At 33.0% G+C, this 12,696-nt stretch overlaps 1 protein-coding gene across 3 annotated transcripts in view; it reads right to left on the reverse strand.

Annotated features, from left to right (window-relative positions):
* LOC104358009 (contactin-associated protein-like 4) overlaps positions 1-12,696 on the reverse strand; it is a 252,607-nt gene that overhangs the window by 57,649 nt on the left and 182,262 nt on the right. For all 3 annotated transcript variants that reach the window (XM_032992904.1, XM_032992903.1, XM_032992905.1), the window contains exons 10-12: positions 11,572-11,743; positions 5,060-5,166; positions 2,316-2,435 (exon numbers count right to left, since the gene is read on the reverse strand). In XM_032992904.1, the coding sequence (XP_032848795.1) occupies positions 2,316-2,435; positions 5,060-5,166; positions 11,572-11,743 (399 nt within the window). The remainder of the gene's footprint in view (positions 1-2,315; positions 2,436-5,059; positions 5,167-11,571; positions 11,744-12,696) is intronic.

The raw sequence follows: 12,696 nt of genomic DNA on the forward strand, positions 1-12,696 counted from the left end.
AATCCATTTCAAGGTAGCAGTGAGCAGGCTCTCAGTTAACTATCGTCTGGGTCAGTCAAGTCAGGTTTAGATTCATAATTGCTGTATTGTTGAATCTTAATGGCCAATGTAATTTGAGTAGATATGAGAAATATTATTTTTTCTAACTTCTAGTATTGATGATAATATTTCTGATGTTATAATAATAGTGTTTCTAGATATTTAACAGAGTTGTATTTTATTTCATTTGCTTCCTACAGGCTACACATGGTTAACATTATTAAATATTTATAGAGAAGTAAGAACTCATGGTCACTTAAAGGACAAGTATTCATCAGAAAACCTAAAAGAAATATCAAGGTGAGATGCCTATTAAAAAAAAACATATATTAAAAGGAGTTTATTCATGCAACTTTTTATCACTGATTACCACTTTTTGATCAAATTATAAAATATTATTAAGTACATGCCCATGGTGTCAAAAAGCAAATGGCTAGAAATATAATGAACTTAGATTGCTCTTTGTACGTGCACACACACAGAGACACAAATATATCTAAAGACTATGCTGAGCGTTGAAATTAAGACAAACAGGTCACCTATCAGACTTATTGTCACAGTCCCAAATTTACAAAGAAAAAGAAAAGCAGGTGACTGCAAAATAAAAAGAAAAGCAGGTCACTGCAAAATTTGGTCTTCTTAACTGGCAGTATGGACTGTATGCTTTTCATTCTGAAACTGACCTCCAAGAATAAAAGCAGGGTAAGGCACCTCCCTTCCAGCTGACTGAAAAATAAAACCCCATGAATGTCAAATGCAAGGCAGTGCTGTAAGAAATCTGGGGATTTGCCTTCACTGCCTCTGCTGGGAAATGGGAATAGCAGTCATGAGGAAATTGGGAACAAAACAAATATAAAAGATTCATCCTGTCAGGCTGCATCTCAAGATGAAGAACTGATCAATGAGGTTTGCTTAATGTGGTGAATAAGGAGTGACTGAGGAAAACAGTAACAGCTGTTCGTGGACACACAAGGATAAATCAGACACAACACTGTACCTTGGAGGGTTATACCCGCTTAAAAAAATTGTCATCATTCTGCCATGATTTTTGGTCTCTTTTAGTCTCATAGGACATTAGGATATTTCTTTTTAAGGGCCTGTGCCAATCTGCAGTGTGCCCACCATGAACTAGCACAGTTCACTGTAGAAGTTGAAGTCAGGAACTGACATGGTGAGACTATTTAAATTGCACAGACTGATTGAAATGATGAGAATGCTATTATTTCAACATGTATAATAAGTATTCTTTAGATTGCTGTGAAAATCAACCAATGACACTGGCAGACAGAGCCATGTCAGTTTCTCAAGAAATAGCCATGGCCATAAATTGTTTACAAATCAACATCAAAAGTTCATGTTAAGGTTTTGAAGTCAAGTTCTCAACATTTAAGACATACCTAAATTAAATTAAACTATATTTGTTTATGTAGTCTTTTAAACAGTTATAACTGTGTAAAAATATTTTTTTGTCACATAAAAAAATAAAGTGTTTCCATCATTTTGGCTGGGAAGCAATTCAAATAAGTAGGGGTTAAGTAAAAAGAAAAGAAAACAGCCACAAATAAAACAATAATAAATTTCAAAAAGCTATTTAAATGTAAGCTTCATTGAAAGGACATACACCAATAGACATACACAAACAACATGAAGTGGTTTGTTAAAAAGTAGACTGACAACGAACTCTGTTATCTAAAACTTCTAGTGATATAAATGGTCAAAATCAATGAACTGGGTGCAGAAGAGACAAGATGTCTGAAAGTGAGGCTGTGAGAGTCCCACTCATTGTATTTGCATTCTTCAAAAGATCTACTTGCATTTTGAAAAATTAAGTTTAATGTTACATTCCTCATAACAAAGGCTAGTTCTGAATTACAATTTTTTGGAAAGCTACTTGAAAAAATCAGTAATTTTTTCGTAAAACATAAATTATTTCTCATTTCCTTAATGTCCTAGAGAGGCTGTAATTTCAATGAAAACAAAATGGCTCCCCAAAAATGATTGAGTATGACATTGTCTGCATATGGAATACATGTCCCTTTTATGCAAAGTACAACAGGAATGCAGTGTTAGCTTCACAGCCCGAATTCTGTTATTATTCTAATTTCACTGCCTAATTCTTTGCCTAGTATTCTGTGCTAAGGAGTCACCTTCATTTTGTTGTGCATATATACATTAAACTTACAAGCTACAATAGCTTCTTACTTGATAACTCATGTTTCAATATAATGAGCATGCATACAGACCCAGCTGTGAGTTAAGGAAGCTTATCACCTCACCTGTCATATTACAGTATACAAGAAACGGTCCCAAGGGGCCACTTCCATCTGAATCAATATTGTAAAAACCAGAAGTGCTCCCTCTGTGCTTATAGGCTTCACATGATTGTTCATAGATGGCTGTAAAAGAACACATTCCATCACAAATGTAATGGCATAATTTTACACTCTATACAGGGAATTAAAAAAAAAAAAGTGTGTGGAGCCTGTCAATAGGGAAAAGAAGTTGTGTGTGTTCACTGCTAGAGAATACAGAAGAAAGCACATAATAAGAACTATACTTTCATTTGCATTTGTAAAACACATTTGGGTTTATTCATTGGGGAGATCACAAGGGGCATATTCAAGTATTTTCTTCCATATTTCAAGCTGGAAATTTCAAGGAGTAAACCATGAAATGTAGGTGAGTAAATGGTTGTAAAAACTGCCATGTAATGTGAATGCCAAGGGTCTTAATTAGACACTGGTAATCAGATTTTGATGAAACAAACACTAACTACCTCAACCAAATTAGTTTTTTGTTGCTGTTGTTATTATGTACAACAGAAGGTAGGAAGTCTTTCTAGGTCTTCTGATTGTCTCCTGACATTTCTCCATTTTACACTTCTTATTTTCTTCCCTTTTTAAATAGAAGGGCAAATGACTTGTCAGAGACTGAAGTAAAAGGACTAAATAAGGAAAGACAAAATGACAGCTCCTTGGTCCCATGTTATGTATACTTTATATCAATCAAGGCCTAAAGAAAAGTCTGTGATGACTTCTTTATGAACAAAAACATGAGGAAAAGGACTTATGAGCCCACATTTGTACTTTGATGGGAACCACTGATAATAATGCCACATCTAGACCACATTAGCCTAACTTCTCCTTTAACCATTATTTTACTATCAAGCAGTCATACTGTTCTGGTCTTTCTTTTCAAAATTAGACTGTGTGTTCTACTAGTAGTTATCAAAACTTGAAAACACCCTGCTGAAAAGAAAGAGTCACTAGATTCAGAAAAAAAATAGTTAAAAGTGCTGTACAAATTAAAAACAAAGCTTCGTGAAAATTGTCTAGAAGATTTTGATATTAATTCAGTTTATTTAAATTAAAACAAAACAAATCAAAACAAAAAGCTATAAGATACTAGTACAGTAATCCAAAAGAGAAGCTGTTTTTTAAAAGAATCTAGTTTTTGGAAGAGTATGATCTCTATATTTTTTGCCTGATTTTTACTGACATTATATGGCAACATCTATCAAAACGATAATTCATTCAGATTGCTTATTCTATAAAATATTCAGAATGAACAACTTATATAATTTTCAAATGTAATTTTATGGTTCCTTACAGTAAATAGTTAAATTTAAACATGACAAAAGAGATTCAATTATTCATCGATTGTTTTATGAACATGGTGGTTTGTATACCAGTATTTCAAGATCAGTAACTTAGTTCTAGGTTTATAACAAAAAGAATGTTTGTTTGAGAAATCAAGGGTTATTTTTTACTTTTTAAATTACACAGAAATGTGATAACATGGCCAAAAATTATCCTAGGTTCTTGATTTGAAGTCATTGTTAAAATCACTAAAATCAAGTACTAAGAAACTTCTATTTTATAACCACAGGTACAGAATTTTATTAATCATAAACAAATGTCCTGAAAGGCTTTTAGATGTATTTTTGACAATGATTAAGAATTCAATAACTCTTACCATATTATTACATTTCTCATGGAGTCTTAATCATTAGGAAACTGTGTTGTCCATCTGTCCTCATAGACATCATCAGTTGATTCAACATATGATTTCTCAAATTATAATGAATCAGATCATCTTCACTTTGGAGTTGTCATAGCTTTATATTATACACTGTGATATTCAAAATCATCTGTACTATTGTCATCCTTTCTTTGCTACACATATGTTCTTAAAATTTTTATTTATGCCACTACGTTCTTTACCATTAAGGCATTACGGGAAAAGTCATCGACGTTATTGATTCTGTACAAGTGAGATTTAACAGGCAGTCTTCTAAAATCAGTGATTTCTCAAAAAATCCCACACTTGCAGACATACATTGTTTTTATAAAATCTGCTCCCAAGAACTGTATAGAATTTATAAGAATAACTTAGAAGGACAGAATTATTTATCTGATCATTAGGACAGTCTTCAGAATTTTTTTTTAAATTATCTGTAAAGTTTCATAAGGATTTCTTGTTATTAGAAGCATATAGTGAAGGCCAGAGTAAAGATTTATTATGCTTCCCAGAACACGCTTAAAGTGGTATAAATGTAGAGCATCTTCTGTGAAATTAGTTAAGTTACTTTCAGTTAGTTTCTTTTAAATTTCTCCCTGATTTAGCAAACTACATGAACACATGTTTAGGGTTAGTATGTAATTACCTTTGCACCTGAATGTAGTCTAATTGTCTCTAGAAAAAAATAATTGTTATGATGAATAAAGATGAATTAAACACATTTCTAAATGCCTTGATGATTCAGAAGGAAGAATGGATGAATGAGAATATTACTGACCATCCCGTGAAAATTATGAAAAATGTGAAACAGATAAATATTAGAACTTCCAATGAGTTTTTGCTGCTACATACTTTGAATTCTCAAGGCCTTTCCTTGAACCAATGTATGAATATCTAAATGACTAAAAAAATCTTCTAATATGAATGATCAATAGAAATGTATATTTTTGTGGTGAAAAAATCAATCAGAAATAAAAGCATAGTCAGAAAATAGACTTACAATAGTGGCAAGTAGATCCCTTGTAACCAGTATTGGCACAGTTGCAGTAGAAGCTGTTCCAGGACTGTGAGCACTCACCACCATGTTCACAGTAATTAGGCAAACACCTAAAATGAAAAGACAAGAGAATTTTCACTCTCTTTTCTGTTCTTTTACACATCACTTATCAAAGGATGCAAAATCATGGAAAAGAAGTATAATAACACAAAGGAAGTCTTCAAGCTCATTGGGGAAGATGTCAATATAATTACTAGAAAAGAAAAGAATTTCCCTTCATCTTTCCCACTATTCTTTTTGCTGATAAGAAATAAATTAGTTATGTAATAAGCTCATGAGAACAGAAATCAAGTGTAAGATGCATAATGGCTATTTGTTACCATTCGACTATCTGCAGTTCAATACAGACTGATAAACCAATGAAAGATTTACAGATGATAATTCACTGGCCAGTTTTGCAACTGACAGGATTTTTTCAACAAGATGTGTCACAAGGCAACATCACAACAGATTTCTTTCTAATTTTCTAAAAATCAAAGAAATTAGAAAAAATAAATAAACCACATAACAAATAAAACTGACCATACTACCTGAGAGCTATTTCTTATTCTAAAATTATGGTTATCTACTATTTTAGAAAGAAAAAAATATTCAGTATGTCAATTTTCATTCTGGTGATATCAGCAGAAAACTAAAGAAATTTAGTGGCTTCCTTCTGGATTTACAATGGTTGACTGCAGAGAAAACTTGCCTGTATCTGCTTAATAGTTAAGACTGCAGCACTATGCCAAAGTATAAAATACTGCATGAAATGAAAAAAAGAAAGTTGAAAAAAATGAAAAAAAAAAAAAAATTTAAGCACAACTGAAAATATATTGAAATAGTGTTACACTATAACCAATCTTTTACTAGCTTTTTAACTTAAAAATTAGTTTACATTCTAACTGCAGTGAATGTATGTGTATATGCGTGCATATGTGAAACAGCTCACAAAGTATATAAAGGCCTCATTGTTGACTTCAACCACAGAAAAAAGAAAACAGGCCCACTAATATTCACAGGATCTTAAAATACCTTTTAATTCCCACTAGAAATCTTAGGATGGCATTAAATTAGGGTTGTATAAAGTCCAGCAGTACACGTCTTCCCTATCAATAATTCAGGGCCTTTGTACATTCAGTTCTCTTGACTCTCAGAGAATTTTATCCTCCTTTCATGTTTATAAACAAGAATAAGCAGAGTTTTTTAGAGAAGGGAGGAAAAGAAAACAAAAAAGTAGCAGGTAAAGTTTAGGTAAATTAAGTAAAGTGACATAGATCACCTGTTTTCATGGAAATAAGTGACATTTTTACCAGTGAAAGAGTTGATCTTGTATCTATTATCTCACTCACAGTACGTATTTCTAAAACAAGTCTGTAGATGGTATGTGTCTCAATAAACTCTGGTTTGGAACATAAAAATTAATTCTAGACACCAGGTTTACAATTACTTTGATATTAAATAATTAGTTTGAAAGAACTGTATAAATGTGCATGGTAATAATTCTTAGAATGATTAATTTTGCTTTCTATTGGTATGACTAGTCATCAGTTATTATAAATATTTCTAACATAACTGCCATCAGGACTTTCTCTGACAGCTGCTCTGCTTGTATTTGAGTCAGTTTTTCTTGTCTTATTCCTTTTTGATAAAGACATCATTATCCCAAAATTGTAAGTGATTTACATGGTCTTTACTTGTTTTGACTCCCTGTCCATATTAATTAATCTTCCTAATAGCATTCACAAGATTAAAATCTTACATGAAATTGATGATGCTTGAACCAACTTCAATAGAAGTGAAAACAATTTAAAATATAATTTAAATATTTTAACATTACATTTTACATCTTCACACTGTTTCAGGATGTATAGTAGGAAGTAACCACTAGCTACATCAAAGTGAAGCTATTATTGCATTATATGTTGTGACCCGACCCAAAGTGAGATTTAGATCACTGCTAATTTTCTAACTAATTTTCTAACAAAAATATTTCTAATACTAGAAAAAGTATTTCTAATACTTCATCTGTAAAAGGTAATTTATAGATTCATCACCATGTCTGCCAGAAAAAAAACAGTTGATTAAGCATTTACCACATTTTACTTTATAATATGGCTTAAAGTGTATGACATCTGAAAATGATATATGATTTAAAAACAAGACAACAGCCTAATAATAATCATAAGATACTATTAAAAGCAGCACAGTGATCCAGAACATGAATGTACTTTTGATAAAGAAGGAAAAATAAGAATTTCATATGCCAATTATCTGCTAAATACATTTTTTGTGCACTGCTTGTCATGATTACAAACTATGGCTGAAAGATATTTTGAAAAGAATAACTAATTACTGCAATTTTTATTATTTTGCTTTCTTCAGTGTTCAATTTAAAAAAAAAAAAAATCTGAAAACTATCCCAGTGCCAGTGTCTTTTTTTTTTCAACGTACAAAACTATAAAAATTAATATATAAAAATAAATATATATATGTAAAATATATACAAATATATGTATAATATATATAAAACTATATAAAACATTTATTCTTCCTTTTGTACAATGTGCTGCTACCAAAGGCAATAACTCTTGGTGGGCAATCATATGTTTCTGCGTAGTGTTTGATGTAATTGCGACAGAGTCTTCTCGTACTCTCTCCTCAGAGACTAAATGTGCTAACTTTGTGAGGCATTTAGAATGACACTGTGTCCTTTAAATTTATTTTGTCAATGGTTTATGTATAATTAGTAGTTATCAAACCAATATATATTGATAAAGGAGCTGAGAGAAAAGATATTAAGGAGAAATATATGAAGAGAACTATTTGCATGCTCAAGAGGCATATGATCAATGGTACAATATAAAGATATTATCTAGTGAAAATGCTAAATGAAGGGCCATGGGAAGAGCAATGACTGGAAAGAGTCATAATAATTTAAGCATAGGAGAAGGAACTGGAAACTTTATGGAACTGAGAAAATAAAAAATAGGAAAATGGTAGGGAATTTTTAAAAAGAACAGGTTAATCAAATATATCCCAACAAATAAATGAATGATAAACCAAACATCTGCCAATGTGGATTCTAAATCTGATAAAGAATACTGTATAGAAGTTAAATGTGTGTGTGTATATATATATATATAATATTAAGATTGGACTCAAATTATTTTCAGTTTATTTACTACAGCATCTAAATTCAGATCACTGTGCAAACAGTGATTTTATTTGCGTTCATATACTTTAAATGTATAAAACTATTACATTTAGTGGCCCACTGTTTCTACTACAAAAGCCACCAATAACTCCAGAATTTGGGTCACGCTTCTCTATTTGGAACTGGAGATGCAAAGACTCCCATAACGACTCCAGGACAAAGAAGTCGTTTGTTTGCCCTCAGGTGTAGGAGAGATATCTGTCATTGGAATCACAGTGGCAAAAACGCTGATTATTTCAGTTTAGGGCAACCAAAGACATGTAGAAATCATCGTAGGAAGAAAATATTTTCTCTTAAATGATATGGTGCACAAGATACAATCTACCCATTAGAAATTGTTTAATACATGTAAGCAATTTTAATCTTAGCAAAGAAGAGTATGTTTTATCAACTGGGATTTATGGTGAGATGTAGAGTTAGTCTGATAAAGAGAAACATGAAGTTTTTTCCAGATTATGAGCTGCAGATATCAAATGGAGAGACACTGTGTGAGGAAGTTGGAAATAAACAGTCCCTTGTGAAAGCTAGCACAAAACCATGAAGACTTTTTAAAAATAGTCTATTTTGAAATAACAGATAATGAGTGTAATGAATTTGATGAAAATGGGTGGATTAAATTTCTGTTTTGATAAATTAGGAAGATATATGGTAAATATGTTGAGAGCTGAAAACTAAACCTGGCAGAGTTAGTGCAAGAAAGGAGCAATTGTCAAGGTATAAGAAGACACGAATTAACATTAGCAAATTTTAGAGAAATCAAAACCAACCAAACAAAATCTTCCATAAATACTTTTTTTCTTCTTTGGTATCATTGACCATGGGAAACCACACATAATTTTGATGAACTATGAGAGTAACATAAAATCAAAGAGTTACTACAGTGTCAGAAAGTAGTAAGAACACTTTGAAAAAGACTGTGGGTGGGAAGTTTAAATGACTTACACAAGTCCATACTGAAAAAAAACGCACATGACAGTGGTATTGACATAAAATAAGGTTGTTAACTATCTTCATATGCTATAAAAATTCAATAAGATAACAATATGAGGAAAGGCGATATATATATCTACTCCCTTCGATCCAGTGCTTGAAAGCAACAACAAAAAAAAAAAAAAAATCAAAAGGGTAGGGTGAATTTCTGAATAAACTGAACTGCCAATGAATAACAGACAAATGTTATGACATTTAAAATTCTGTAAATAATGCTGGATTTCTATATACTGAGATTCACAGAGTGACTTTATATATACTTATATACACAAACCTCTTTCTAAAAACTCACATGTATACACTTGAATACTACAGCCATTCAAAAGCTGAAAGAACTAGAATCACTACCTGTAAAAATGTACCATCCTCCTTTAAAAATTTAGGTAAAACATTTCTGCCTTCATGGAAGAAGAGATTGTTCCTAAACCACAGCTCTGAGATGAGCATTTTGAGAGGTCCTAGTTACACTGCACATGGCAAATCAGAGACAGAAAGTGGCATTGATTACATTGTGAGACAATTAGGTGATGTTCTCTACTCATAATCTTGCTTAGACCTCCTTTAATGTGTTTGTCTAAAGAATACGCAGATCCCCACAATATGTTCTTTTGACCTGATTCTGTTCCTGATTCTGTCTCTTTACTACAAGCAAAAAAAAAAAGCAGCAGTGTAATGGAAGCAGGGTAAGTTCAATTCCAGAATTGAAAAACGAGCAGTGATACAGTGCTTTAGAAGATGGAAGGAAGTGTCATGAGCTTTATCAGAGAGAAGAGGAAGGAAGCGGTGAAAGACGTTTGAAAAGAGAGAAAATTAGCTGAAAGGAGTATGGTCCGAGAAAGCTAAAAACAAACGTAAACGTGTGCTGCATTCCAAATACAAATCCTTAACAAGTTATATGGTAAAATTCTGACTGAGACCAAACTCTGTTTGGTCATATGCCTATCACACTTACTACCTATTGCAGTCAGGATTCATTCAGTAAGGGATAAATTAGCATAAACAATTATATATATTCAACTGTATATGTTCTTAAAACATGGCAGATGTAGAAAGATTCGTGAGAATAAACATTATAACCTAACTGAAAGGATCACATTATAGGTAGATATTTTAGATTCCTTTTGGAAGTTTCTCTCCATAAACTTTTATGAACAATTAGGTAAAGAACTGGTATTATTTTTTGTCTTTGATCTACAAGGTGTTCTGACTTTCTTCAAAATAATAAACTGGATACACATACACTGTGTTATCTCTATGAATGGAAAGCATGTCACAGAAATATGTCTGTGTGACTGAACCTGAAATTGGCTATCATCTTGAAGCATATCTCTGTCTACACTATTTTCCCCAAAGAAAGTAATTTTTAAAAGTCTTAGAATTCAAAGGCCAGACTTTTTAGATCAAAAGGCATCCTTGAGGACTAGAAAATCAGAGGGTGGGAGAGAAGTGTTTACAAGCACATCTTTCCTCTGCCTGTTGTGTCATTTCAGTACAGCCTTTCAGCTTGGCCCAAGGCAACCATTTCTGGATTAAAGAAGACCGCACAGCTGCCTGTGACTACATTCTCTCAAGTCTACAACAGAAAACTTCTCTTTCCATCATCCGTTTGTGAGTCTGCTCCCTCTTTTCTCATCAGCCTCTGCCATTCTGCAACATCCCTTTCAGCTCACCCTCTGCTTTCTCCACACTGAACTCCAGCAGTGTCTTTCCATCAAGAATTTCAATCTATTTCAGGGAAGGTATATAGTCTTTCCTCCCTGCAGAGGGAGCTACTTCAACTAGTCACTCTCTTTTAAATAGATGATAATACCATCTACTGCAAGTTATAAAATTAATTCTGACCGTAGCCTAAAAAAGATTGATCACTCACTGTGATGAATACTATGATTACGATATCTACTGTGTTTCTGGATGGGAAAAATATAGGAAGCAGCAATAACTTGTAAAGAAAATAGCATTTCAAAGGGTGAATGGGCTGACTACATGTCACAGGAGGGGGTTTGAGTCTATAGCTTTACTTGAAAAGAAAGCAAGATATTTAAAATTTGTCAGAAATATCAAATAATTTTAACCCCAGTTATTCTGATTTTATTTGAGTGCATGGAAATCTAATTGCTGTGCTATGTATACTGCATTTATTCTAGACTTTTGAATTCTTACAAAAGCAGCAGCATGTCATGTTGTAAGCTGTCTGTTCTTTGTCATCAAGCCAGTATTGAAAACAAAGCATTCAAATAAATAAATAAATGAGTAAATATTATTTTCTTACCTGTCTATAATGCCACATAAATCTATCTGAAGGTCACTGAAATTGCCAAAAACATTTTGCTGAACTGAAATCATATCCACTGCTTTGTTACCAATGGAAATGAGTCTCATGCATCCTTGAAAGCCACCAGATGAGGTATTGCACTCAGAAATGTTTCCACTACTAGGGCAGCCTGAAAGAAGCATAAAACCTGGAGCTGAAAAAAATATTTTATTGGAAAGTTTATATATCCCAAAAGAAGACTGAACTTTGATAATCTCCAGTTGTTATAAATTTTCTGGGTGGAAGACTTCCGACTGAAGCCCTTCTGATTAGGCATGGTTGGTGCAACTGTAAAGAAATACTCCTGTGTATTCTTACTGTTCTTAAAGCATATGCAAAAGTATCACTACAAATTTAGGTAAAGGATAACCCAAGCAGCAGTTCCAAAGCAATGAATGGAATCAATATATGAACAATCAAGATTGACTGACTGACCTTAGTCACAAAATGTTAGGTTACAATACGAGGTGCATATGATTTGGACAAGTTTTAAGTCACAACTGAAGTCAAATAAGACAAAAAATTAGTTATTAAGTACAGTGATTTTAATTTGTCAAGCTGTCCAGAAGATTCTGGAAAGTACTGAAGATAATTTCTTGATGCAAGTCTTCAATTGCAGAACTAGGAGGGATGCTATGTTGGACCTTCTACTCCTAGACAAGGAAGAAGTGGTTGAAAAAGTGAAGGTCAAGGACAGTCTTGGTTACAGGAAACATGAAAATATGAAGTTTATGATCCATATAGAAAAAAGCAAGTTAAAAAGCAGAATTACAACCCTGGACTTCAGAAGAGCCAACATTGATCTGTTCAGGACCTGTTTTGAGGATTCCATTGGAAATCACCTTGGATAGCAAAAGGGTTGGATATTTGTGCTGGGTTACTATGGTGGGGATTTTGGTAGCAGGGGAAGACACACACTGGGACAGGTGGCTGTGCTTAAAGGAAGACAGGACTCCGAGGGGAGAAGCAGCCCCTGCTGTTGTGGTTCAGCACTGGGAGGATTGCAACATGTGGGGCTGACCATTGCTGGAGCAGCATGGGAATGACTGCATACTGTGGGAAGGACTCACACTGGAGAAGGTC

Source organism: Tyto alba, unplaced genomic scaffold, assembly GCF_018691265.1.
Source record: "Tyto alba isolate M040663 unplaced genomic scaffold, T.alba_DEE_v4.0 Super-Scaffold_13, whole genome shotgun sequence".
In the NCBI taxonomy this organism is placed as follows: domain Eukaryota; kingdom Metazoa; phylum Chordata; class Aves; order Strigiformes; family Tytonidae; genus Tyto; species Tyto alba.